Below are 24,626 nucleotides of genomic sequence, written 5' to 3'. Positions count from 1 at the left end.
GGTGGAGAGTGATGCACTCCTTCGCACAAGGCGGGAAATAAGAGAAGCGGGGTGGTTTCTCTGAGCCAAAAATCACTACTGCCAAACTTCTTGAGACTGCTTTGTAAGCTACTGCTCCATCTTCTCCATCTCCCGCTGCAAAGAGGGGGAAGGAGGACTGAAATAAATGGCATGGTGGAAAGAGGTTTCTCCAATGAGCCTGCCTTGGGATCCAGTGCTGATGACGGTGGTTCCAACAGTGGGTGCCCTCCATTTCAGTGGCCAGCGCAGGGCCACAGAAAGCAAACAAAAGATCTAGTTGGCAAGATTACATTGAGCACTTAACTTTTTATGCCTTACTTACAGGCATTAGCCAGCCCCCCTTTTTTTATGGGGACCTCTCACCTGGGCTTCTCTCATCCAACGAGTTCCTGGCATTTGGGGTATACAGAGGTCCCCCATTGGCAACTATATGGCTGGCTGGTATGCACCTCCTCTCCTCCAAGACTTGTTTCTAACTGCACTGACGAGGGGATCAAAGGAACACGGAGCAAACCAAAGGGAAAATCCTTGAAGGAGATCTACACCTCTGGCTCCCCAGGACATTACTTAGCCCTGCTTCAGATATCCTTATCTCATATGGACAAAAGCTGTAAAACAAAAACCAAAGAGGGGTCTGATCTTCACTGCCTCCCTAAGAGGCTGCACACCCAGAATGAACCCTGTTGTTTTGAAGTTCAGAGTCAGAATCTTTCAGTGTCTTTCAGACTCTAGTTAAAGTTTCTGTAGGGTGCAGGCTCCCTGTCCAAAGCACTCGTCTAGAAATAAAATGGCAAAGAAAAGTTATTATGAAGAGGGCTGAGTCTTCTTCATGGGAAGAAGTTCAGTTCTCCAGGTCAGAACTGATGAGACAAATAGGGAAATATAAGAAAGACTCTTCTTTTGGGAATACTTGAAGACCAACTAAGGCGAATAACTGCTGCGTGGGACCTTACTACAGAGGAGCCTTCTATTTTAAAAGAAGTGGAAAAAAGACAGGCAGCAAAGTGAAAAGAATGAGAGGGCCCAAAAAAACCCAGGCTCTGTGGCATGGTGGATAGTGCTGCGGACTTCTAATAATAAGTGTTGTGGGTTTGTATCCAACTAGTTACCAAAAGACAGGTAAGTGGATTCCTGTCTAAGAAGGGCATTATAAAGCAGCTTCAGCAACACTATGGGCCTCTGCAGCATCCACCCCCTCCACTTGAGTAATTCTACCACGGGTAGACATGTCCAGCTTCCTCTCAGGGAAAGTCAAAAAGCCATGGGGGCTACCAGCAAACATTCAGAAGATATCCCTGGCTTCATTGTTTATCTTGGATGCCTCTTTCAGTGGTTTTCATTTCTCAGGTAGGGTCAGCAACACAGGCATGTTCTTGAAAAGCAGACACCCAAGCAAAGCAACTCCTGTCAACATCACTATGTGCTGGAGAAAAACTTAGAGAGCGCTGATGGACAGAGGTAGTGGCTGAGACCAAGGGTGGGGAACTGAAGGAAACTCTTCCATCTGCAAGGCAGTATGGATGGAATAAAAGCCCAACTGTACAGTCAGTCCTCCCAAGGCCATTCTGTGAGCAGGTACAACTAAAAAAATCAGTAAAGGAAGGTGTAAAAATAAATTTAAAAAACCCCTACTTTTTCCTGTTGCATGACCCCGGCACATCCATTCAGAAACAATCTGATTGGTAGCAGACTCTTCTCCTTTACACACAAATGTCTGCCTGTCACACTGGGCAAATAGGTGTTGGACTCACACACTCAGTAGAACTAAACAGAATATCAGGCACAGATTTGTTTTATCCTCAGTATTAACTGTTGATATATGCATTATATATGATGTAAGGATAGGATTTTCAAAGCCAGCTAAGAGAGATGGATCCCAAAATCTCCACCTAAAAATATGTATATGAGGGATAGGATTTAGTTCTTATCCCTATCTCCTTCAGTTTTGGGGTGATAAAGGCAGTTCTTTACTCATGGGAGGCATTCCTTTTCATCTGAGAATTGGTTGGAAGGATGTTAATTGAGTAGTTCTCTTGCTGCCCTCTGGATTGGAGAGTAACAGACACCTACTATGTGATCAGCCTGCAGGAATTTTACCCTGGTATTATGGGGTAGACAATACAAATCTGTCATAGTTTTGCTTTAAAACTACTGAACACAAATATGTTCCTTTAGAGCTTTCCTCTGTTCCAGTAGTTCCCAAACTGGGGGCTGCGACCCTTCGGGGTGAGGGGGAGGCAGAGGTGTTGCGAGAGCCCTGGTTATATTGCATTAAAATTAAACTGAAAATTTAATTTAAAAACATTTTTAATTTATAAGGGGGGAGGGTTACACTCAGTCTTGCTGTGTAAAAGGGGTCCCCAATACAAAAATTTTGAGAACCTCTGCTATATTCCTGTTGATTATGACCCCTAAAATAAGAAGGGGTATTTTCCTGAACTGAAACTTTCATGGGGAAGGGGAGCACGCACTCAAAATTCAGATGTATGATTCCTAGGAGGTTGGGGTTGAGGTGTTGCTCAGGATTATGAGGGCTTAATGATCCTGAAAGACATGGCATCTTGTAATTAGTACCTGACAAATTCATGATTGTAAGCAAAATTTTCTGAATGCAGTACACAGCAGAGTTAGCCACGATGAGCTCAATGTGACAAAAGGGTGTTCGTAATGTCAGTGAAAAACTTCCTTATCTAAAGGGGTGATTGAGAATGAAAAATGTCAACATTTGCATGTCTGTATTTATATATTTTTTTAAAACTACTTATATTTAAACCTGTATTGGATCTTAAGTGGGATTTTCTTTTTTGTATTTTTAAGCCGCAACCAAATAGCAAATATAAAACGAGTATGTGCCGAGATCTGCGCCAGCAAGGAGGATGTCCACGAGGAACTAACTGTACATTTGCTCACTCTCAGGAAGAGCTTGAAAAGTAAGTCTGGGGATGGTGTCGTTCTTTCCATCAAATCAAGGCAGCTTTCATTAAATCTTGAAAGTAGCTTCCTTTGTGTGTGAATTCATTTCTAGGGATCCTTGAATTGCAAGAGAACTGTTTTGTGCAAATTAGACCTGTTAAAAATAGCATCTATAAATAAATTGCCAGAATTCCCCTTTACTTAACTCTCAGAATATAGCAGAATCAAAATTTTCCTGCACAAAATTATTGACTCTGGGCCTGGCACCTTAAAGAGATCTGCAGTGGCGCAAACTGAGGAACAGTACCCATTAATCAGCAGTTTTTTATTCCTGACTCAATTTACCAAATATCTCATGTATAACTTCATAAAGCTATTTCCACCCACACCCATCTCCAAATTAACAACTCAGATGCCTCTCAGAGGCTGAGTTGGTTTTTTACTGTAGAGTGAAATGTCTGATGATCTACTTGTTTCTCCAAACTAATGCTCATGGTTTAAGTTAAATTGTGAAGTGCTGTTAATGATATCCCGCTTATCCCTTCTGTCATGTCAGTTTTACAAATGCATTAGACTGCACAATGTAAACTCCTTTATCAGATTTGTCTTTGTAAATATAGGTATCGTTTGAGGAACAAAAAGATCAGCGCGACTGTGAGAACATTCCCTCTCCTAAATAAAGTCGGTGTCAACAGCACTGTCTCAACCACAGCAGGAAATGTAATCTCTGTCATAGGAAGCACTGAAACAACAGGAAAGATGGTGCCGAGTTCCAATGGGATTGCAAATCTGGAAAGTGGTGTTCCCCAATTGATTCCTCGCTGCGCTGAAACCTCCTTAAGAGTTCTGGAGAATGTCAAGAAGGGGGGAAAGTCTGGAGCCAGTGGTCAAAATGCCTCTGGGTCTCCTACAGAATCGCTATCTGAAAAGTATGTATTTCTATGAGCTAAAAGAATTGGGATCAAATATTCTAATGTCCACATTTTGCATTTTTCCTATCCTTGCAAGCAGAAGAGAGGTGATAAAGGTCTGAATTATGTTCATGAGTAGTTTCTGTTTTAGTCTTTGCTACTGAGTGAGTTATAGATACTGAACTCTGGTTCTGTTTTATGCTCTCCACATCTTGAAGGGCATATGTTTTTCTTTTCCTTGTGACTGAAGTAGCCAGTTGCCCTTTAAAGGGTAATATATAAGCCATGCATTTCAGAAAATCTGCTGTAGCTCATGTGCAAGCCTAATAGAAGACTTTCCAAAGGGCACAACAGTGCATTCTACCTATTGAAGTCCAGAGTTGAGCTTGAAGGGGAATAGCCTCTTCTGTGTGAGGTGTTAGCAGATGATATATCCAAGTAATGTGTCAGGTAGGAGGAAAAGTGGAGATGCACTGGAAATGCTCCTTGGCTGTGTAGCAATGCAAGGTCTGATTTTAGCATTGGAGATGTAATTTTGTTACTCAGAAGGTCAACCCAAGTTGTGTCAGTGCTTTAATTTTTAAATCTCATATAGACTGGCTAAATTGGTACAGCTCTCCACATCTGCTCTCTTCCCCGGTTTCCTGCACAGTATCTAATCTGTCATTGGGGTTATTCAGTTTAAAAACAATTTGCATCCATACTTTATTTCTTTATTGTAGAGTTGTACAGTATAGTCATTGCATTTCCAGTTATCAAAAATATTATTTTGTAGTCCTGGAGGTTTTCCAGGTATCACACCTTTTTAAAACCGTTTGGGTTTTGCCCAAACAGCACTGGACCTCAGACCAGCTTTTTAATGCCTATCTGTTGTTTCCAAAACATGCTTTCAGTACTGGTATCTGAGCTCTAGGTACAAACTAAAAGGTTTAGATCAGCTTATGAGTGCATGATGTTCTCTTGAAGATAGTCTGCTTTTTAATAATAGCATCAATGTTGTATTTTAAAAAATAATTGAAGTCTTCAGAAATACCAGTGGAGATAATGAGGAATTTGGGCTATGTCATACTGGAGTGTTTTGTGTTTGAGTTAGAAATGACGAAAGATGAATACAAATAATAAGTAGTAAATGCAAATCCATTTGATTTCTTTGCAATTCTTTTCAGTAAAATTTGCTCTCCACCCAAGACTCCTGTAAGCCAGGCAGCAGCTACCTCAGCTGGTGGTCCTAATATTGGAACAGAGATGAATTCTCTGCCTCCAAAATCCAGCCCATTTGTAACCAGAGTACCTGTCTACCCTCCACATTCTGATAATGTTCAGTATTTTCAAGATCCTAGGACACAGTTGTCCTATGAAGTTCCACAGTACCCACAGACAGGTGAGTGACATGGTTGCTGAGCCATAGGCAATCCTTTACTTTTGCCTGTATAAACTTGAATGGGTTTCAGTGTTTGTGCTTTCTAAATTTCTTCAAATCCCAATGGCATGAAGTTCATGTGGGGCTTATTTGCTGGGCCTCCTGGTTTCAGCAGAGCCCAATACCCAAGCTTTCGAACTCTGAATATTATGATTGAGTAAAGAGAGGGCCGCAGAATGCAGGAGCATTGCTACACTCTTTGCATTATTTCCATATTTAACTAGAGAGGTCTCCAAAATTCCTTAAAGGAAGTTCAGCAACATTTAAACCATGCCTACTCATTGGAGAGGGGACAGATGTGTTGAAGACTTGTGTTGTGGAGAAAAGTTGTTTGCTTTCCTTGTGTGAAACTCGTGAGACTCCATCTTGTTTGCATCCTTCATGGAGCTGGCTTAGCAGTCTCCTTTTATAGTGTCTTACTGGAAACACCACCCTTCCTCACCACTCCATGTGTCCAGTTCTTTACTGCTCACCCACAACGAGAGCCAGTCTCTGCGCTCCAGTGTGTATGGGTCTGACTTCAGTTTGTGTGCATCCATGGGCGGAATTTAGTTCAGGTTGTGCATTTCCCACTAGCATTTACAGACCTGAATAATTCAAGCTTTTCCCAAATCTTTTCTTGCCATCGGTGTACACAGACAGTCCCAGTGTGCCTCTCATAGACTGCACAAATGTCTGTATGCCCTTGAGGAATGGTTTGTTTGAGTATTCATCTAGGCAGAGACCTGGGAGGGAGACACTCTATGTACCAAGTGCCTCTGCATACTGTGCTTGGTATTTTGGGAAGCTAACAAGCACCATGTTAGATAGAAGAAAGAGGTTCCTATTAAGTGCAGCCAAGAAAACTGCTGTATCATTTGTTCTAACTTCAGGCAGGTCCCAGCTGTCAGAGTAGGGTATAGGAGGGGGAAATGATCTATTCTGCAGTGTAAAAAATAAACCACTTGCCAGCTGATGGCTTAAAGACCCTCAGAATTCTTTAGACCCAAAATGCTGATATATAAACACAGATGACAGACCTTTTTCTTTAAAAGTATCTATCTAACCTCGTATATAAAAAATACCCACACACATGTTAGGTTTGGAGAGGAAGTGCTAAATTGCCACCTGTTCTTGTAAAAGTGCTACCATATGGTGGAATACACCGCTCCTCTGCCCCCCTCCCAACAACGTCCGGTCCTGTGAACACACTGTACAGTGTTAGTACTGCCCCTGCAGACCCAGTTTTCAAACATGCAGTGCTCATCCACAGAGAAGTGAGGGAGTTAACAGGGGACCTGTAGAAACAAGACACTTGACTCTGAAGTCAGTATCAAGTGCTACTTAAAATTTTAGAACTGTTTTAAAATTCTGATCCTATTGAGACCAAATTAAATATGCTTTTTTCCAATTTTCAAGGATACTACCCACCACCTCCAACAGTACCAGCTGGTGTGGCTCCCTGTGTTCCTCGCTTTGTGAGGTCCAGTAACGTTCCAGAATCCTCCCTCCCACCTGCTTCCGTGCCATATGCTGATCATTACAGTACATTTCCCCCTCGAGAGCGACTGAATTCTCCTTACCAACCTCCTCCTCCGCAACCGTATGGACCAGTTCCTCCTGTCCCTTCTGGAATGTATGCTCCGGTGTATGACAGCAGGCGCATCTGGCGTCCACAGATGTACCCAAGGGATGACATTATTAGGAGCAATTCTTTACCTCCAATGGATGTGATGCACTCATCTGTCTGTCAGACATCATTGCGCGAAAGATATAATTCGTTGGATGGGTATTACTCCATGGCTTGCCAACCTCCAAATGAGCAGAGGACTGTGCCTTTACCAAGGGTAGGTGAGAGTGGAAAAGAAAAAGATATGATTTACTTTAAAAGTCATGACCGAAATCATACCACCTAATTAGCCCAGAGCTCTTTTCTTGCCTTGGGTTACACTTGTCAAGCAGCAACCCCAAAACAAGTTATTTTTCAAACCATAATAGGCAGATCTTTGTTCTTTTGGGTAGGGCTATCTTAGACCCCTTTGCTCCTCTGCTTACAAACACACATCAGCTGAATTAATTACACACATCCTAGATGTTGCCTACTCCCATTTCTTTGATTCACATTATGACATGACTCTATGCATTGAGGAAGACGCTTTGGATCCAAGATGCATCTCCCTCTGCCTAGGTCCTATAGTGACATCTAAAAATGGGACTCCAGTCCAAAGGATCCTGACCCAGGGATGTCAAATGTATGGTCTGCGGGCCAGATCTGGCGTGCTAAATGTATTTATATAGCCCAGAGGATATAGTCAGATTGTTCAGAATCTCAGCTGTCTCTTCTTTTTTTTTTTTTTTAAGTAAATTTCTAGCCCTTGTGGTTGCAGAGAAAACCTTTAAAATGTAAACTTAATGTAATCAATACAGTAATGTTTGCTTGCATGTGCAGATGGCTTCTGACAGTAACTCGGGGGTTTGAACTCTCCTGCCCCCTATTAATCTCGTTGGAGTGTCAGCTCCAGTGTTGACACTTCAGTTGGAACCTTAACTGTTTTATTGCGGAGCATAGAATCATAGAATATCAGGGTTGGAAGGGACCCCTGAAGGTCATCTAGTCCAACCCCCTGCTCGAAGCAGGACCAATTCCCAGTTAAATCATCCCAGCCAGGGCTTTGTCAAGCCTGACCTTAAAAACTTCCAAGGAAGGAGATTCCACCACCTCCCTAGGCAATGCATTCCAGTGTTTCACCACCCTCTTAGTGAAAAAGTTTTTCCTAATATCCAATCTAAACCTCCCCCACTGCAACTTGAGGCCATTACTCCTCGTTCTGTCATCTGCTACCATTGAGAACAGTCTAGAGCCATCCTCTTTGGAACCCCCTTTCAGGTAGTTGAAAGCAGCTATCAAATCCCCCCTCATTCTTCTCTTCTGCAGGCTAAACAATCCCAGCTCCCTCAGCCTCTCCTCATAAGTCATGTGTTCTAGACCCCTAATCATTTTTGTTGCCCTTCGCTGGACTCTCTCCAATTTATCCACATCCTTCTTGTAGTGTGGGGCCCAAAACTGGACACAGTACTCCAGATGAGGCCTCACCAATGTCGAATAGAGGGGGACGATCACGTCCCTCGATCTGCTCGCTATGCCCCATTGTAGCATCTGGACTGGGAAATAACAGGGAGTTAAACCCAAGGGGAGGTAGGAATTAGGAGTTGCTGCAGAGAAGGAAATCCAAAGGAAAGAACAAAGGAGATGCAGACACAGGAGGATGGAAAAGGAAGAAAAAACAAAGGGAAGAATTAGTGGTGGCGATACAAGGGAGCAGATTTTCACACTGAATGATGCTGAGTATGACGATAATGTACTGAATGAAAAATACCTAAAAGTTGAGTTATGGTGTAATGGCCAGATTATCCCCTGGATCGCACTCTGAATCTCCCAGTGACATCAGTGGGAGATCACAGTGGGGATGAGGGGCAGATGGCTCCTAAATTTATAGCAGGGCCTACGAACCATAATTAAACATGGACTAAATTTGACACCATGCTGTACACGTTCCTTACCTTGTCTCCATTGTTTTCTCTCCTGTATACAAATATATGCCTTTCAACTGGTATTTGGTAAGGTAGCTGTGACTGTTCCTTGCTTATTCTTCTATGTGTTGGCAGCTATGAGAAACCTGTAAATTACCTGCATGATCCTGCTGTGAATATTCATACGTTGATGCCCTCCTCCCGTTGTTTACTCTAGGAGCCTTGTGGTCACTTGAAGACCAGTTACGATGATCAGTTAAGACGGAAGCCAGAGCAATGGGCACAATACCACTCTCAAAAAACACCTCTTGTGTCCTCAACCCTTCCTATGGCAACACAGTCTCCAACACCACCTTCTCCTCTCTTCAGTGTTGACTTCAGCACAGAGGTGAGAAACCAAAGAATTTCATGGTATTTTTGCTTCCTTTTTCTGCACTTAACAGGAGAGCTTTTCTATCTCACTCTTCTGTGATTCTATTAGATGAAGTTCATTCCCCTGCAAGTACAAGATATAATCTCCCTAAGAAAGAAAATATTGGATATTAAGCTGATGTTACACTTGATCACTGACAGAAGGCCAAAATTAAGTGAAGAATTGGTTTAACTTCAAGGCAGCTTAACTTTATAGCACAGTGTTAATTTATTGTTAAGACTCTTATACCATAGAAACTGGTGTAGAGTTTCACACAGATCTCCTATGCAGTTAAAGTAATAAATCATATCAACAGCATATCACAGATATCAATTGTAATTAACTGTGATTGGAGCCTCTTATGAACCTTCAGATTTCTGTGTAAAGCACGGTGGATACATTTTTTTCCATTAGGAAGAATCCTTCCATTTTATTTTCTTGTTCTTAATGGCGCTATCACATGATGAGAAAGTTCATATGTGCCTGTAATCCCAAAGAATGTGCATACTGAAATGAAAAGTGACAAGGCCCTTGTAAAACATTTAGCTGTGTGGTATGACAGTAGCAAAATGGAAGTGAGGCTTAGGAAGCAAGGCATAAGAACTGGCAGTGTGTCTTGGAGGAGAAAAACCCAATCTTGCATTCTCTTTTTCTATACACCTAAGAATGAAAATATTCAAAATAGATCTTGGCTAAAAAGCCCCTTTGTTGGTGTTTATTCTAAGTTATCACAAATAGTTATTTTAAGGGTTACGTATTGTCACAGATCTGCCATCAAGTCCTGGTTATGGCCTTACTCAGGCTGGAGATTTCTGAGTTTTGTTCTACCAAGGTTTGCTTGATATAACTTTAGTACAGGAAAAATGCATTTCTTTCTCTTAAGTTTTCACTACCCTATTGATTTGCCCCAAATACGGTCATTAAAGTGCACTGGTGCCAACCCAAAGTGTCAGGAGGCAAAGCAACTATTTGTACAGGTGAAGCTTACTCCTGCTTGGAAGCAGTAAGCTTCTCAGGTTCAAAATGTGGCTTACAGTGGTTTTGTGCTAAGGGTTGATGCAGATTTACCAGTGGTTGGCCGTTGATGGCAGAAATTGAGGCAAATCCCCAGCATGGACACGGCCTTAGACTACCTGCTTCATGTCTTGAAGCAGATTGATTTAATAGTTCACAGTAAGCAGTTTTTCTGTATAAACACTTAAATACTAAATTCCCTTTGTTTTTTGTACCTTTTTTTCTTCCTTTTCAATAGTTCTCGGAAAGTGTTAGTGACTTGAGTGGTGCTAAATTTGAGGAAGACCATCTTTCACACTACTCACCCTGGTCCTGTGGTACTATTGGTTCCTGCATAAATGCCATCGACTCAGAGCCCAAGGATGTAATTGCCAATTCAAATGCTGTGTTAATGGTATGGCTGTTTTGTGCTCTGCCTGCTCACTCATGGGGTGGAAAGTGCTGCAAGTGTTTCCATTTGATTGCCAAACTTAATTTGATTGCCAGGCCTCTTGTAAATAAACTAAAATACCAAGTCTTGAGGTTAAACTGGTTCAGCTCATTCTAAACTGTTTGGAACAAGCTTTTGCCGAGTGATGTAAACAAACTATCCTCTTATCAATGAAAAAAATGCAGTGGTGTTTATAACATTCTTAGATTTAAGACAAACTACTTTAATACCAAATCAGTGTAAATAAAATTTACTGTTGGCCATAAATAATAATAATTCTTCAGTAAATAATTTATAATTCAGGACTCCTATTCCTCAGACCTTTTTGTTACACTGAAGAGATGAATGGATGGACTACTACGAGGCTGTATAATAAGGACTTCCACTTCTGGTCAGGTTGCTTGCAAAACTGTGCACCTTCAGCAGTTTCTTCCTCCACTCATGGATAGCGTTTCCCATTTAAGAGATGTCTACAATAGTGTAATAGTGACAGGACAATCCCGTGTGGTGGATTTGACAGGCTAGCATGGGCCAATGTGTCAGAGTTAGGCAGACATCTCCATTGGATTAATAGGATTCCAGCTAACTTTAAGTGAGGTTCTCAGAACTGCTTGGCCTTGAGCAAATTATTTTTTTTCTCTTTGGGGATCTGAGCAGATTTTCCTATTCCATCTTTCTCATTGTTTCAGATAATTTTTATTTTGAAGTGAGTGCTTTCAGCAGTGTTAGTTCTACAGAGAAGATATGAAAAAGCTAAAACTTGCACTACACACCATAGAACAGAGTATTCTGCGTGAACTTTAATAATTTATTTCGTTTGTGTAATTTCCCTTGAACATAGCTCTCGCTCTGCTGAAAGGCTTTTGGAATGTACGTATCCTCCTACAGTAAAAAAACAAAAAAAAAAAACCCAACCATGAAACCTTGAAATATATGGAAATATAATTGAACGAAAATACAGCATAACCTTGTTTTATTGGATTGAAATTGGGTACACAAAATTAATTGAGGTTTGAATAAACTGGAGACTAAAACCTATTTAATGCACATCCAGGGAGATGACCTCATTTTGGATAAGTAAGGTCTCATATGCATATTGGGGATTACTGTCCTACTCTGGTATGATCAAGTAGCTGCCAATCGTGCATCCTGCACCATAAGGGTAATCATGTCTCAATTCTCTGCTACCTGTACCCCACCTTCCTCCAGTATTAGCAAGGATGTTGAGGGTGATACTGTGGAAATGGTGTTTTACAGCAGCTGGGCTTTTTTTCTGAGAGGAAACGGTAAAGCTTTAAAAAAACAGAAGTGTGTTCTGTTCCACTGTTAATCACTGTCTGGTGCCAGATGGCCACTAAATCACAATAGGTAAGAGTCATTATGTCCCTTCCCAGCTTGCTGGCTGGTCAGGTTGGTGCTAATCACCTTGTGTAATAGTGGTTATTTAATGACTCCTGGCCTTTTGAATGACCCAACCAAATGTGTTGAAATGCAAATCAGCTTCTTGTACCTTCTTGTCTCTCCTAAACGTGTAGGATTTGGACAGTGGAGATGTTAAGAGGAGAGTTCATCTGTTTGAAACTCAAAGAAGGGTAAAGGAAGAAGATCCTATAATTCCCTTTAGTGATGGACCGATCATCTCCAAGTGGGGTGCGATCTCCAGATCATCCCGCACAGGTTATCACACAACAGATCCTATTCAGGCCACTGCTTCCCAAGGAAGTGCTACTAAGCCCATCAGTGTATCAGGTACAGTAAATGCTTCTTATTGCCAGCACCGCATAACACCACACAGGCATTTAGATTACTGCAGTGGACAGTTAATAACTCTGTGTATATCCATATTCTCTTATTGAAACTGGGAAGACATTGAATTGTACCTTAATTTGTTATAGATTATGTCCCTTACGTCAATGCTGTTGATTCAAGATGGAGTTCCTGTGGCTCAGATTCTACTTCATCAGCACGCTATATAGAACGGTATGAACTTTCCCTAGTGGCATTTGTTCAGACTGTTGTTCTATAATTTACAGCTACTCTAAAAATCCCAGGCAGAAGGAAAAAAAAATCTAGAATATGAATTACCTAGTAATTTTAAACATGGCAAGTGCTTTAGCTTTATGCAACATCAAGCATTGGAATTACCAATTCCAATAATTAAACTAGGGTAAATCTGATGTAGCTATTGTTAGCATCAGTGTGCTGAAGTGGACCGGTCACAGAACTGGGAACCAGCAACTGTTGAGCTGTAATCCCAATCCAGATATTGATTGCCATATGCGGCCTTCAACAAGTCATTTAACTTCTCTGCCTCAGTTTCCCTGAGGGTGGATTTGATTTAAATCATCTTTTAAATCATTTAAATCACTAGTCAGGAAGACTTGATTTAATCATGGATTTCTACATAAAAGTGCATTCTTGTTGGTTGGTATAACCTTATACATATTCTTCACAACTCGGAAATAGATGTAGGTTTCATTTTTAGAAGATACACTCTATACATTTTTAAAGTGATTTATTTTGAAAACTTTTCAGGTTAGTTTTACAGCTATATCAGAAAATGAATGATTGTTTGCTTATTTTATTTACCAAAGGTAATTGAAGCAGATATTTATGAAGTCATTGGGAGTGAACTATCTCCAATTCAACAGGTTAATCATTAATATTTGGAGGATTTTCTTGCCATGCTGTATTAGGAGGAGAACATCACCAGACAGACATTTAAATTGTTTTATTTAACTAAAACAACAACATTACATATTCTGGGTTTTTTTCTTCAACAGGAAACCTATAATATTTTAACAAAACAAGCATATGAATTTTTGAATTTAGTTAAACATTCAAGTTTTTTGAAATCAGGTTTGTTTTTCTTAAAAAATTTTTTAACTAAAATAGTTAAATGAAATATTTTTTTAAAAAACACAAATTAAATTGACTCTGTCAGCCAGGTCAACATGAGAAACTTAAAATATTGGCTTCTGCAGCTAACTCAGTCGTCTTCACCTTCATTTTCCTATTTGTTCATAATCTGGAAAAGAAAAACAACCTTCTCTGCTTTTTCAGGTCCCAAATGATTTCTCAATTTGGAATGAATTAGTCCAAAGGAAGAAAATAGTCTTGTGTCTTTAATCCATAAACTATTGGAACTCATTTATAAAACTTTTCTTGAACATTACATGAATATATTGTCTTATACTATAGAATTAGAATTTATAATCCCTATTCCATTATGAGATACCTTTGAGCTACAATGTGTCTTAATTAAAACTACCTTTATATAGGTTTTTTCCTCAAAAAGCATTTTATCAAAAAAAATCCGATTTTAAATTTAAAAAAATCTGTTTTTTTTTAAATCATTTATTTTACCCACCCTGGTTTCCCTATATGTAAAATGAATCATAGAATCATAGAATATCAGGGTTGGAAGGGACCCCTGAAGGTCATCTAGTCCAACCCCCTGCTCGAAGCAGCACCAAGGTTATTCACAGCACAACGGCAATTCTTACAGTGTGGCTTTACTCTAAAAAGCTCCTGAGTAAAAACGGTACCTTCCTACTCAACCGCTCCGTCCCCCACATGTATTCAGAGTCATACCTGCAACTGACTACATACAGGACACTGGGTTGACTGCTCCTGTTCTTGTAAAAACTGCCACAGGCTGTTTCCTCACCACAAACACTCTGGACATCAGGGTTAGGACCCCTCGGAACTTTAAAAATCCCAACCAGAAATCAGTGTTATTTGGGGGGAGGCACCGGATTCATTTAAGTAGGGAATTGCACAGTGGGTGTGAGCTTGAAGCCAAGAAAATGGATACGCTTTCTCATGAGGACCGGTGCACTATGGTGCATGCAGTAGCTGAAACAGCACAGAGAAGCCTGTGGGGGTTACTGGTGGGCCTGAGGTCTGAGAAGGTTAACGGGGTTCCGAAGTGAAACAGCCACTAGGAAGAACCTGCAGAGATTTCCAAAGATTAAAGCTGGCCTACCCTTCTTAATGTCTGAGTCAGGAACAGAAGAACATGGGATAACATGGTTTTGGTAATTAAATATTCATGGTAAATAGGCCCAATGGCCTGTGATGGGTTTTAGATGGGGTAAGATCCAAGTTACCTGGGAAAGAATTTTCTGTAGTATCTGGCTGATGAATCTTGCCCATATGCTCAGGGTTTAGCTGATCGCCATATTTGGGGTCGGGAAGGAATTTTCCTCCAGGGCAGATTGGAAGAGGCCCTGGAGGTTTTTCGCCTTCCTCTGTAGCATGGGGCACGGGTCACTTGCTGGAGGATTCTCTGCTCCTTGAGGTCTTTAAACTACAATTTGAGGACTTCAATAGCACAGATATAGGTGTGAGGTTTTTTTTGTAGGAGTGGTGGGTGAAATTCTGTGGCCTGCGTTGTGCAGGAGGTCAGACTAGATGATCATAATGGTCCCTTCTGACCTAAATATCTATGAATCTATGAATTCCCAGTTAAATCATCCCAGCCAGGGCTTTGTCAAGCCTGACCTTAAAAACTTCCAAGGAAGGAGATTCCACCACCTCCCTAGGCAACGCATTCCAGTGTTTCACCACCCTCTTAGTGAAAAAGTTTTTCCTAATATCCAATCTAAACCTCCCCCACTGCAACTTGAGGCCATTACTCCTCATTCTGTCATCTGCTACCATTGAGAACAGTCTAGAGCCATCCTTTTTGGAACCCCCTTTCAGGTAGTTGAAAGCAGCTATCAAATCCCCCCTCATTCTTCTCTTCTGCAGGCTAAACAATCCCAGCTCCCTCAGCCTCTCCTCATAAGTCATGTGTTCTAGACCCCTAATCATTTTTGTTGCCCTTCGCTGGACTCTCTCCAATTTATCCACATCCTTCTTGTAGTGTGGGGCCCAAAACTGGACACAGTACTCCAGATGAGGCCTCACCAATGTCGAATAGAGGGGGACGATCACGTCCCTCGATCTGCTCGCTATGCCCCTACTTATACATCCCAAAATGCCATTGGCCTTCTTGGCAACAAGGGCACACTGCTGACTCATATCCAGCTTCTCGTCCACTGTCACCCCTAGGTCCTTTTCCGCAGAACTGCTGCCTAGCCATTCGGTCCCTAGTCTGTAGCGGTGCATTGGATTCTTCCGTCCTAAGTGCAGGACCCTGCACTTATCCTTATTGAACCTCATCAGATTTCTTTTGGCCCAATCCTCCAATTTGTCTAGGTCCTTCTGTATCCTATCCCTCCCCTCCAGCGTATGAAGGTACTTGCCTACCTCACAGGGGTGTTGTGAGGACTGACTAGGTAATGTTTGTAAAGTGCTAAGTATTATTTCATACACACCACTTTTTATCCAGATGCCTAAGCTGTTAGAGCTAAATTGCAAAGAATTGCAAATTGAGGGGTCATTGAGAAAACGATTCATTTTTTTATCACTGTCTATGACAATAACAGCTGCTTTTTTCTTTAAAGGGAAAGATTCATAGTTACTGATTTATCTGCTCACAGAAAGCATTCTAGTACTGGAGATCTACTGAGCATTGAACTACAACAAGTAAGATGATGTACCATTATTACAACTTTATATAATATAGTGTTTTTCATACAAACTATCTCAAAATGCTTTGCAGAATTTAATTGTACAATTACCAAAGTGACTGATAGGATTGAGAAAGCTAGAGCGTGTTCCTATTAACACTTAACACCAGGTTTGGTGCTTATTAACCTGAGCAGTCCCATTTATTTGAATAGGATTGCTCGTGGCAGAAAGTGCCTTGTCTGTTAAGTATTGGTATTTGCAGGATCCAGTCCTGGGATTGGGGAAGAAATTTTTTCCCTGATATGTATTCTCAGAATACACTGCATACAAATATATAATTGCCCATTTAGAGAGAGCTGTTCTTTGTGTGGGGAGGTTTGTTTTGCAGTCTAACAATACAAAGTTTAAATGTAATTGAGTAACTGTTATGTTTTTCCCCCCCCCACACAGGCCAAAAGTAATTCATTGTTACTTCAGAGAGAGGCTAATGCACTAGCCATGCAACAGAAGTGGAATTCCCTAGATGAAGGCAGTCGCCTTACCTTAAATCTTTTAAGCAAGGAAATTGATTTGAGGAATGGTGAGGTAAAGAAAAGGATGATTGGGATGTATCAGATCACTGAGGTTTTTGGGTATATATTTGGAAGTGTGACATTTAAAAATACTTATAACCTGCTCTTTTGGGTTAGTTACTACTGCTGCTGCACATGGTTCAGTGTCTGAGAGCAAGCAGATGCATTTGCTGTACTGCTTCTCAGTCCGGAGGTGGCTTGATCATGGAGGGACTCCACAGAAATGAGTTCTGTTTTATTACACCCTTATGGATTGCTGGGCACGGGTAGATACACTTAACTGGAAGTATACTTAAACATGGAAGATGGAAAGAGTCCATATTCATCAGTTCTCCCCCCAGCTATTTACATTATGTCAAGAAAGCGACCTCTGTACTCTGCTCCAGTTGTAGGTGATACAAAGCTAAAACCTCTGCTAGTGTGCTCTGAAAAAAGATTGCTTTCCAACACCAACTTACTTTACACTACTCTGCAAGTAAGCAGGAAGTATCTAATCTTTTCTGTATCTAAAACACCATTGATATTCAATTAGCTGCCCATTTCTTATTTCCCCCCCCCAGTCCCTCTTATCCCAGGAATGTGGATTATATTGTTTTCCATTTTCACTTGAATCCTTGAGGATTGTATACAGAAAGTGAAAAGTCTCTTGTATTTGCAGACTGACTATATTGAAGACTGTGCAGACACAAAGCCAGATCGGGACATTGAATTAGAGCTTTCAGCCCTTGATACTGATGAACCTGATGGGCAGGGTGAACAAATAGAGGTATGTACAAGAACTGCATGTTTGAAGAGGTCATGGAATTCTTTGATTAGTTGTTCAGCTGTTTCTAGAAACTTTCTTGTAAAATCAATCATTTGTTCATGTTTATAGTGGAAAATCTTTTAAAATAAAAAGGTAGGTTTTATATTGATCTTTGAATCTTCTTTGGCACCATTTTAGTATAGAACTTGGGCTGCTTTTGTGCTAGTCCCAGTCATCTCAGGTTGTCAGTGTTGCTCTAATTGCAAAAGTTTTTTAAACTTTTTTTTCTCTTAAATACAAGATAGCATTAGTAATTTTCTCCAATTTACAAAATGGAAACCAAAAGTATTTTAATAAATGTAAAGTCTATTACAGTATGGTTACTTAAACAAAACTTTTAAATCCCCTCATTTCTAATACTAAATTCATTAAAAAATTGTCCTTGCTCTTTATATTCCTGTTGTTGCCAGTGCCTTTGTCTTTTATATTTTGCTTCTATTAATAGTCTGCATTCAGTTCCTTAAACATTATTTCTTTCACCTTCATTGTGCAGTCATAAAGTGTTTTGATCTTGTTTCATACCACACAAAAGGATCATCACAGCCCTTCTCTAAAGCAGTCATGCATTCAAAAAGAATAGATATCTGTCATTAAGGCATTGCATAATGCATACTGGTTCTCCTGGTTTCCATACCTCTTTTGTTGTGCCACTTGTTAACTATAAAGTGAGTTAAAAACTGGTTGAAAGACTGTATTCAAAGAGTAGTTATCAATGGTTTGCTGTCAAACAGGAGGTGGATGAATCTAATATAGTCTCGCAGAGTCCATCCTGGGTCTGGTACTGTTCAGCATTTTCATTGATGATTTAGATAAGAGAATGGAGAAACTTCCAAAAGGAGAAGAGATTCTAGGAGTAGTCTGTGACCCCAGAACCATTACATAAAATAAATGGAAATCGGAAGACTTACCAAAGCAAGTAGCCACAATATTGATGGACGATTCTATCTTCTTCCCATAGGAGATTCTGGACATACAGCTAGGTATCAGTTCTCGGGATGACCAGCTGCTCAATGGAACATCTATAGAGAATGGACATCCACTCAAGAAACACCAAAAGGAACCTTTGGAGCAGAAGAGACAAAGTTTAGGTGAAGACCTTGTGATTCTGTGAGTGTTAGACAAAACAGCAGCATCAGAGTGGTTAAAACATGACTGTTTAAAGAGGAACTGCTTAGCTTCTCATACTTGGATGAGATATCTGCAGTGTGTGTGCATGGTGAGGTGGGAAGAGTTCCCTGTTGAGAACTAGGAAGGACTGGCTTGTGATTATAAAACCCACCAAATGTACCATTGGTGCACCAGTTTTTATACATTTGTGTTACCTATTTTTCAGTATATATTAGGTAACAATTGATATAAACCTATGTTTTATGTATTCCCACACTGCACAGCAAATACAAAAGTATTTTTATAATTACCAGAATTCAGGGAAACTAGTCTCACCAAGGTTGGCATTAAACTTAATTTCCACTAACCTCTTCTATGCCAAAAAAGTGCAAAATACTCTATGCTGGAATCACCCATGCTACTGTATTTTAACCATTTAATGGTGCCTTTGAAAACGAGGCACTCTGCATTTACTCTGTGAGCATACCCTTCTATAGTAAAATATTCTGCCTTTCCACTAACTACCATTTAATTTCACTATTTGCATCATTTAATGCACAGTTATTCTTGATATTTTGCATTAAGCTGAAGTTTAATATTTGTATGATTTATTTTTCCCCTCAGGGAGGAGCAGAAAGCAGTCCTGCCCGTAACTTGCTTCAGCCAGCCTATCACAGGATCCTTTAGCAATGCAAGCTGCCTGCCCATCAGCACATCAGTCAATGTTGGCAGCCTCATTTTGAAAAGTGCTCACATTATGTCTGAGGATAAAAACGACTTTTTAAAGCCCATTGCGAATGGCAAAATGGTTAACAGCTGAAAAGCATTCATCTTTCCAGCTTGTGACCACGCCGTGAAAGCATTTACACTAGCTTTTTATATATATAATATATATTATATAATGTATATTTTTTTTAAAAAAAAAATAATATTGGGGTCATCCATTTCCTGTGGACTCTTTGATACTTCAAGCCCCTCTTGCATTAGCATTCTGAAAAGATAAATTTACTAGGGTAAGGCGTTCACTTTCCACAAATTAATGGAATTTGGACATTGTTTTACTTAAGCTTAAAGCAGCTTTTTATGAGTTTGTAGCAATCCGGTGCAGTAACTGAGCCGTTCTTATTTAAAATGGCTTCTATAGAAGATTAACAACTCAGTTATTTAAACTAGCAGGATCCTACAATGATACATCTAGTGAAAGTAAAAACTAATTTATTTGTCTCTATTTTGTTTAATGAGAAAGGAACTTGCATCTTGTTGCAGCTGCTTTTTCTTTAGTTGTGGAACTTTGCATGGAATATTGTTTCCTGATTGAAGAGTGAGAGGTAGGGATTCGTACTTTAGACTTTATTACAGGGTTAACACACTTTAGCTTCGTACTACTGCATTATATGCAGGACTGTGGTGCAGTGCTTCGCTATAGTTTTTTTATTTCTTATTGTTTGTTTTTTCTCATTTCTGCTTTAGTACTGTTGATAGTTATATACAGGCTACTTGTCCAAGTAAAGTTACAAAAAGTAACCCAAGTGCCTAAATCCTTCAGCTAATGTTCTTGGCATTGATTTCTCCAAGTTATATGCACATCCATTTTTAACCATTTTGATAAATTATGCACTAATGTAACAGTGTGTTTTTTTTTCGTTTGTTTGTTTTTTTTAATGCAGTCCTCCACCTGCATTTATAGAATCCAGATGACTTGGCAAAAGAATCAGGTGCTCTTGGCTTTCCCGTGAAAACCCTGTATGTAGTGTTTGCACTGACTAACAATATGGTATTGCTGATTGTTGTTGTTGTTTGTTTTTAATTTAAACTAATTAGTGGGTTTTTTGGATACTCATTACATTGTCTTGGTTAAATATTGTTAATCATAACTTTGTATTCAGGTTTAATTTTGCTTGTTCACTAGCTATTGATTGAACCTACAGTAATATAGCATTATCAGACCTACAGAGTTGTGCTGAAAATTGTATGAATATGTGCCCTGCTAAGATGTGACGGAAAACTCAGATATGTCAACTGAAGATAGAGTACACACACACAAGCACTCTGGGCATAGTTTTCTTTAAAGTTTAAAAATTTAGTCACCATTTTGGAAAAGAAAGCAAGACCTTCCCTCCTGGTGATTACTATCTTATTGTTTGTCCTTTTCAGTTTCTTTGGTACATGTTTTACTTTTTTTAATGTTTTTATTAACTTCTGTGAAGTTGTTTACTCTGAAAATTGTACTGGAATATTTTAAGCCAAGCTAACCTTTCACCAGGTGTACTGTATGTTGTAAGGGCTTTTCCTGCTAGCAAAATGCTTAAAAAGGATCATGTTACTGGTCGTCTGAGTTATTTTACAAAATCACAGCGATATGTCAGATAAGATTTTGATAACTGTTTTGTGCACGTTTCTGAGGGGTGGGGGTTGGCATTTCCCTGAGGGTTACTGATTAGACTGAGAAAATATTGGTGTTTTGATATCTCTTAATGAACATGTCCATGAAATAATTATGTTGTAAATATATCTGAAAATCCAAGGGTTAGTTTTGATATTCTGGTGTCAGTATGGAAGATCTTACATACTTATTTAATACTAAAATGTAAAGAAATATTTGTAGAATAACAGTAAAGTAGCCTTTTCTTGGTTTCTTCGGCTATTTACTGTACCTTCCCTGATAGGCAGTGCCACCTCATCTCTGGAATAAGACTGGTATTTTGTTTCACTTTGCAGCCTGAAATGATTAGGAACAAGAATTAGACCACCTTGTCACCTTAACTCATTTCCTGTTGATGTTACAAATTAACATAGAATGCTAGACATGAACATGATTGTTGTATATTTTATATCAAGACCATTCTGTAAATATGAATTTATATTACTTTTGAAATGCTTCCGAAGTACTTTTATTTGCTGTATGTAATTCCAAAAGGATATGCAAACCAGTATGTCTATTTCATGGATATTTAAACAGTGAGATCTTCCACGTTGAAGGTAATGTAATTTTTTTAAAAAGATTTTTAAATTTTAAATTGCTATTTTGTTACAAAAATAGAGAAAATATAAAGGTTTGAAAAGTCCTTATTCGCCCTCAGGGAAAGAGCCCTCTGTGCTCCAGAACTCCACAGAACATCTTCAGCATGATCTGAGGGTGAATATATACTACATAAATTGATCTTGTGTATTTACCTTAACTTTTTAATTTTAAAATTGCAATTTTAAAACTTGGTTGTGCTCTGCTGGAGGGGAATTGGGATAAGCTGCTTACATACGTTTGTCTGTTTTGTCCAGTGAAAATACATCAGCCTAACATATTCCTGCCAACTTTACTGGCATGTCTAAGAACAAATGTATTTATATGTGCTTGTCTGCAGCAGAAGATCCCATGATATAGTAGCTTTCTAGAAAGACCACATGCTTCCTCTGTAAAGGAGTCAGTTCTGGGTTCAGGCTAATTTGTGTTCAACCTTTAATATCTAGAACGACACACACAAGAATTGAGGGATTTTTAATAGTGTGCCAACATTGTCTTACAGTTTTTAACACTGATTATATTCTTGCCATTAAACTATGTCCTCTGGTGCCCCAATAAGTGGAAGCTTCAGATGGGAATATAGTTCTGGTTGTTCATTTTTGGCAAAGTTTCGTTAGTTGACCTGATACAAACCAATATGTGTTTGTGTATCTAGTTGCAAATCGGGTGCCTTTTTGGGCAATGGAAGGGCTAACTTTCTGACATTAAAAGTAGTGTGACTAATCTTCATGTGTAGTAGTAGTAGAGAATCCCATTTAGGTTTTTGGCCAAATATATTACGCTGTCAGAAAAAGGCCCATAGCAGATTAGAGAGTAGTGTGTGGTTCCTTTGCTCTGTGCAGACGAGCATATTTTTTTTCAGGAGAGATACAGCCGGGGTTTCCATGTCAGCGATACAGAAATTGTATCAATATCGGAGTTAAAATGTGTTGCCTCACAACCTGGATTAATTCCTTGTTCTGTCTCATTTCCTGTGTGGGTTTTAGGACTAGCATTAATCTCTAATTCGATGTGTCATGCTGTCTACTTTTTTATGACAAAGTAGTAACATTTACATTCTTAAGATATAGATTATAGTAGAGTGACTGCCCTGCTACTGATATTTTGTTCCTGTAACAAGAAATGAATGAGTTGGTGTTCATACAGATTGTGCATTGTAGAATGTATACTAGACCTTTCAAAGAATAGGTTAGACTTCTTTTGCAAAGCAAATTGGCGTTGGTTCTTGATAGACTAGTACAGAGTGATACTAAAGTGTGATACTTAAGGACACCAGTTGTAGACATATAATTTGAAAAGTTTACTGCTTTGATAACACACTTGAAATTTTAGTTTAAATTCATGCTGATGAGCTGAATGCTGTTCTTGTGTGTTAGTGCTCTGGGCTGAGTGAGGTACAAAATTATACACAAAGAAAGGCCTCTGGAAAGAATATTTAAAAAAATCTTTTGTCAAAACCCAAAACAATTTGATAGTGTGTGGTTTTATTTTATTTTATTTTTTTTTGTTAAAGCACAATTTGTCAGATATCTGCTGTTGTACATAAACTCTATTTGAGAGGTATCTGCTAGCAGCTCCTTTATCATATTTGTCAAGAATTTTTTTCACCATTATTAACCTGTGTCTGAAGGAAAATGTGAAATTTTAGATCTTAACGAAATAAGAAGTTAATGAATCATCCACAGTACTTGGAGCACATTACTTGTTATACTTGTTATAGTTTAATCCTTTTCTGTTAGGAAATCCCTCTAATGCAAGGGCCTCTCCTGCAAGCAGAAAACAATGAATGTGCTCTTTAAATGACCAGTTCTTTCCAGTACAAATGCACAGCTAACTCCTTGGTACTAGTGGTCACAATGCACCTCTTTGCTGGCAAGGGAGTGTTCTGACAACTCTAAGTGTCAAGGGTAAAATAAAGACAGCAAAATTATGAAAATTCCCCGCACTTGAGCAAAAACCTTTTATTCAAGGAAGACTGTCGCCAAAGCTCTTTCTTGGCCTTTCGTGTTTAACAAAGTTTGAAATAAAACAGAGCCTGGCTGCATTTATAACTATCAAAATCCAACATCATTTGCACATATCCCATCAATTTTATCCAGTGTAGGCCTCAGTCAATCCAAGGCATGAAAATGCATGCATTTTCTTCGCTGGGCAAACAAGTACATTATACTGTAGTTGTGATACAACACATGTGGCTTTTATTTGTACTGCACATACCCACTGTACAGCCACTTAGAGTATTGTGGTTAGCTTGCAGCATCTGCTGTCTGCATTTATACAGTTAACTGCATATTCTTTTCCCTGGAAGTTAAAGAAATTTTTTTCTTGTTGCATTGATTACGTTTTATAAAATTGCTTAGCTGGAAAGTTGGGGAAAGAGGCCTGTTTGTCAATTGTACAACCGATTGTGAAGCTCTAGTGTGAATATTTTTACGTCTGTATTAGACATTTTCTTTGCAAATCTATTGTTCGATTGAAATGTAAATGAAATAAAAGATGGTGTACACCCATCATGTATAAAGCAGGCACCATCGCTACGATGGATTTAATGCTCATTTTTATGGTGCATTCTCAGCTTCTATTTAAAACTATAATTTAAAATCTGTAAAATGAAATGGGGATATATAGGGGAATAAATTCTATTCCATTTATTTCAATTTTGAATTTCCAAATTGTAATGTTTCCCTTTGTGTTATAGGAATAGGATTAAAGGGGAAAGCTGGACCATATGGTCTGTATTTGGGGTGGGTTGGGGGAAAGATGGGGTGGGGTGGGCTTTGTGATAATACTGAATAGCGGAGTGAATTCTGTGTGTTTTTTGCTGTAGCACTGAAGTAAAGAGATATTAGCTTTGGCTGGTCACAGAATAGAGCATCATGGTTTTCAGTGTTTTGAGAGAAAATTGATGGAAAAAGTTTGCAGTACTTGACATGTATTTGCATGCAAAAAATAAAATGATTTGTCCACCTTAA

At 39.3% G+C, this 24,626-nt stretch overlaps 1 protein-coding gene across 9 annotated transcripts in view; it reads left to right on the top strand.

The window, feature by feature from the left end:
- Positions 1 to 24,626, top strand: part of RC3H2 (ring finger and CCCH-type domains 2) — a 42,554-nt gene extending 17,928 nt beyond the window's left edge. For 5 of the 9 annotated variants that reach the window (XM_077835539.1, XM_077835538.1, XM_077835540.1 and 2 more), the window contains 13 exons: positions 2,839 to 2,951; positions 3,555 to 3,863; positions 5,012 to 5,226; positions 6,664 to 7,091; positions 8,993 to 9,163; positions 10,440 to 10,595; positions 12,167 to 12,380; positions 12,527 to 12,611; positions 16,085 to 16,166; positions 16,602 to 16,736; positions 17,382 to 17,489; positions 18,487 to 18,635; positions 19,260 to 24,626. In XM_077835539.1, coding sequence (XP_077691665.1) covers positions 2,839 to 2,951; positions 3,555 to 3,863; positions 5,012 to 5,226; positions 6,664 to 7,091; positions 8,993 to 9,163; positions 10,440 to 10,595; positions 12,167 to 12,380; positions 12,527 to 12,611; positions 16,085 to 16,166; positions 16,602 to 16,736; positions 17,382 to 17,489; positions 18,487 to 18,635; positions 19,260 to 19,455 — 2,361 coding nt within the window. In that variant the 3' untranslated portion in view covers positions 19,456 to 24,626. The remainder of the gene's footprint in view (positions 1 to 2,838; positions 2,952 to 3,554; positions 3,864 to 5,011; positions 5,227 to 6,663; positions 7,092 to 8,992; positions 9,164 to 10,439; positions 10,596 to 12,166; positions 12,381 to 12,526; positions 12,612 to 16,084; positions 16,167 to 16,601; positions 16,737 to 17,381; positions 17,490 to 18,486; positions 18,636 to 19,259) is intronic. The other 4 variants (XM_077835545.1, XM_077835543.1, XM_077835544.1 and 1 more) reach the window with 4 other exon arrangements.

The sequence above is a fragment of the Eretmochelys imbricata genome, chromosome 16 (assembly GCF_965152235.1).
Source record: "Eretmochelys imbricata isolate rEreImb1 chromosome 16, rEreImb1.hap1, whole genome shotgun sequence".
NCBI classification, from domain to species: Eukaryota; Metazoa; Chordata; order Testudines; family Cheloniidae; genus Eretmochelys; species Eretmochelys imbricata.
This window is presented reverse-complemented; position numbering and strand designations above follow the sequence as displayed.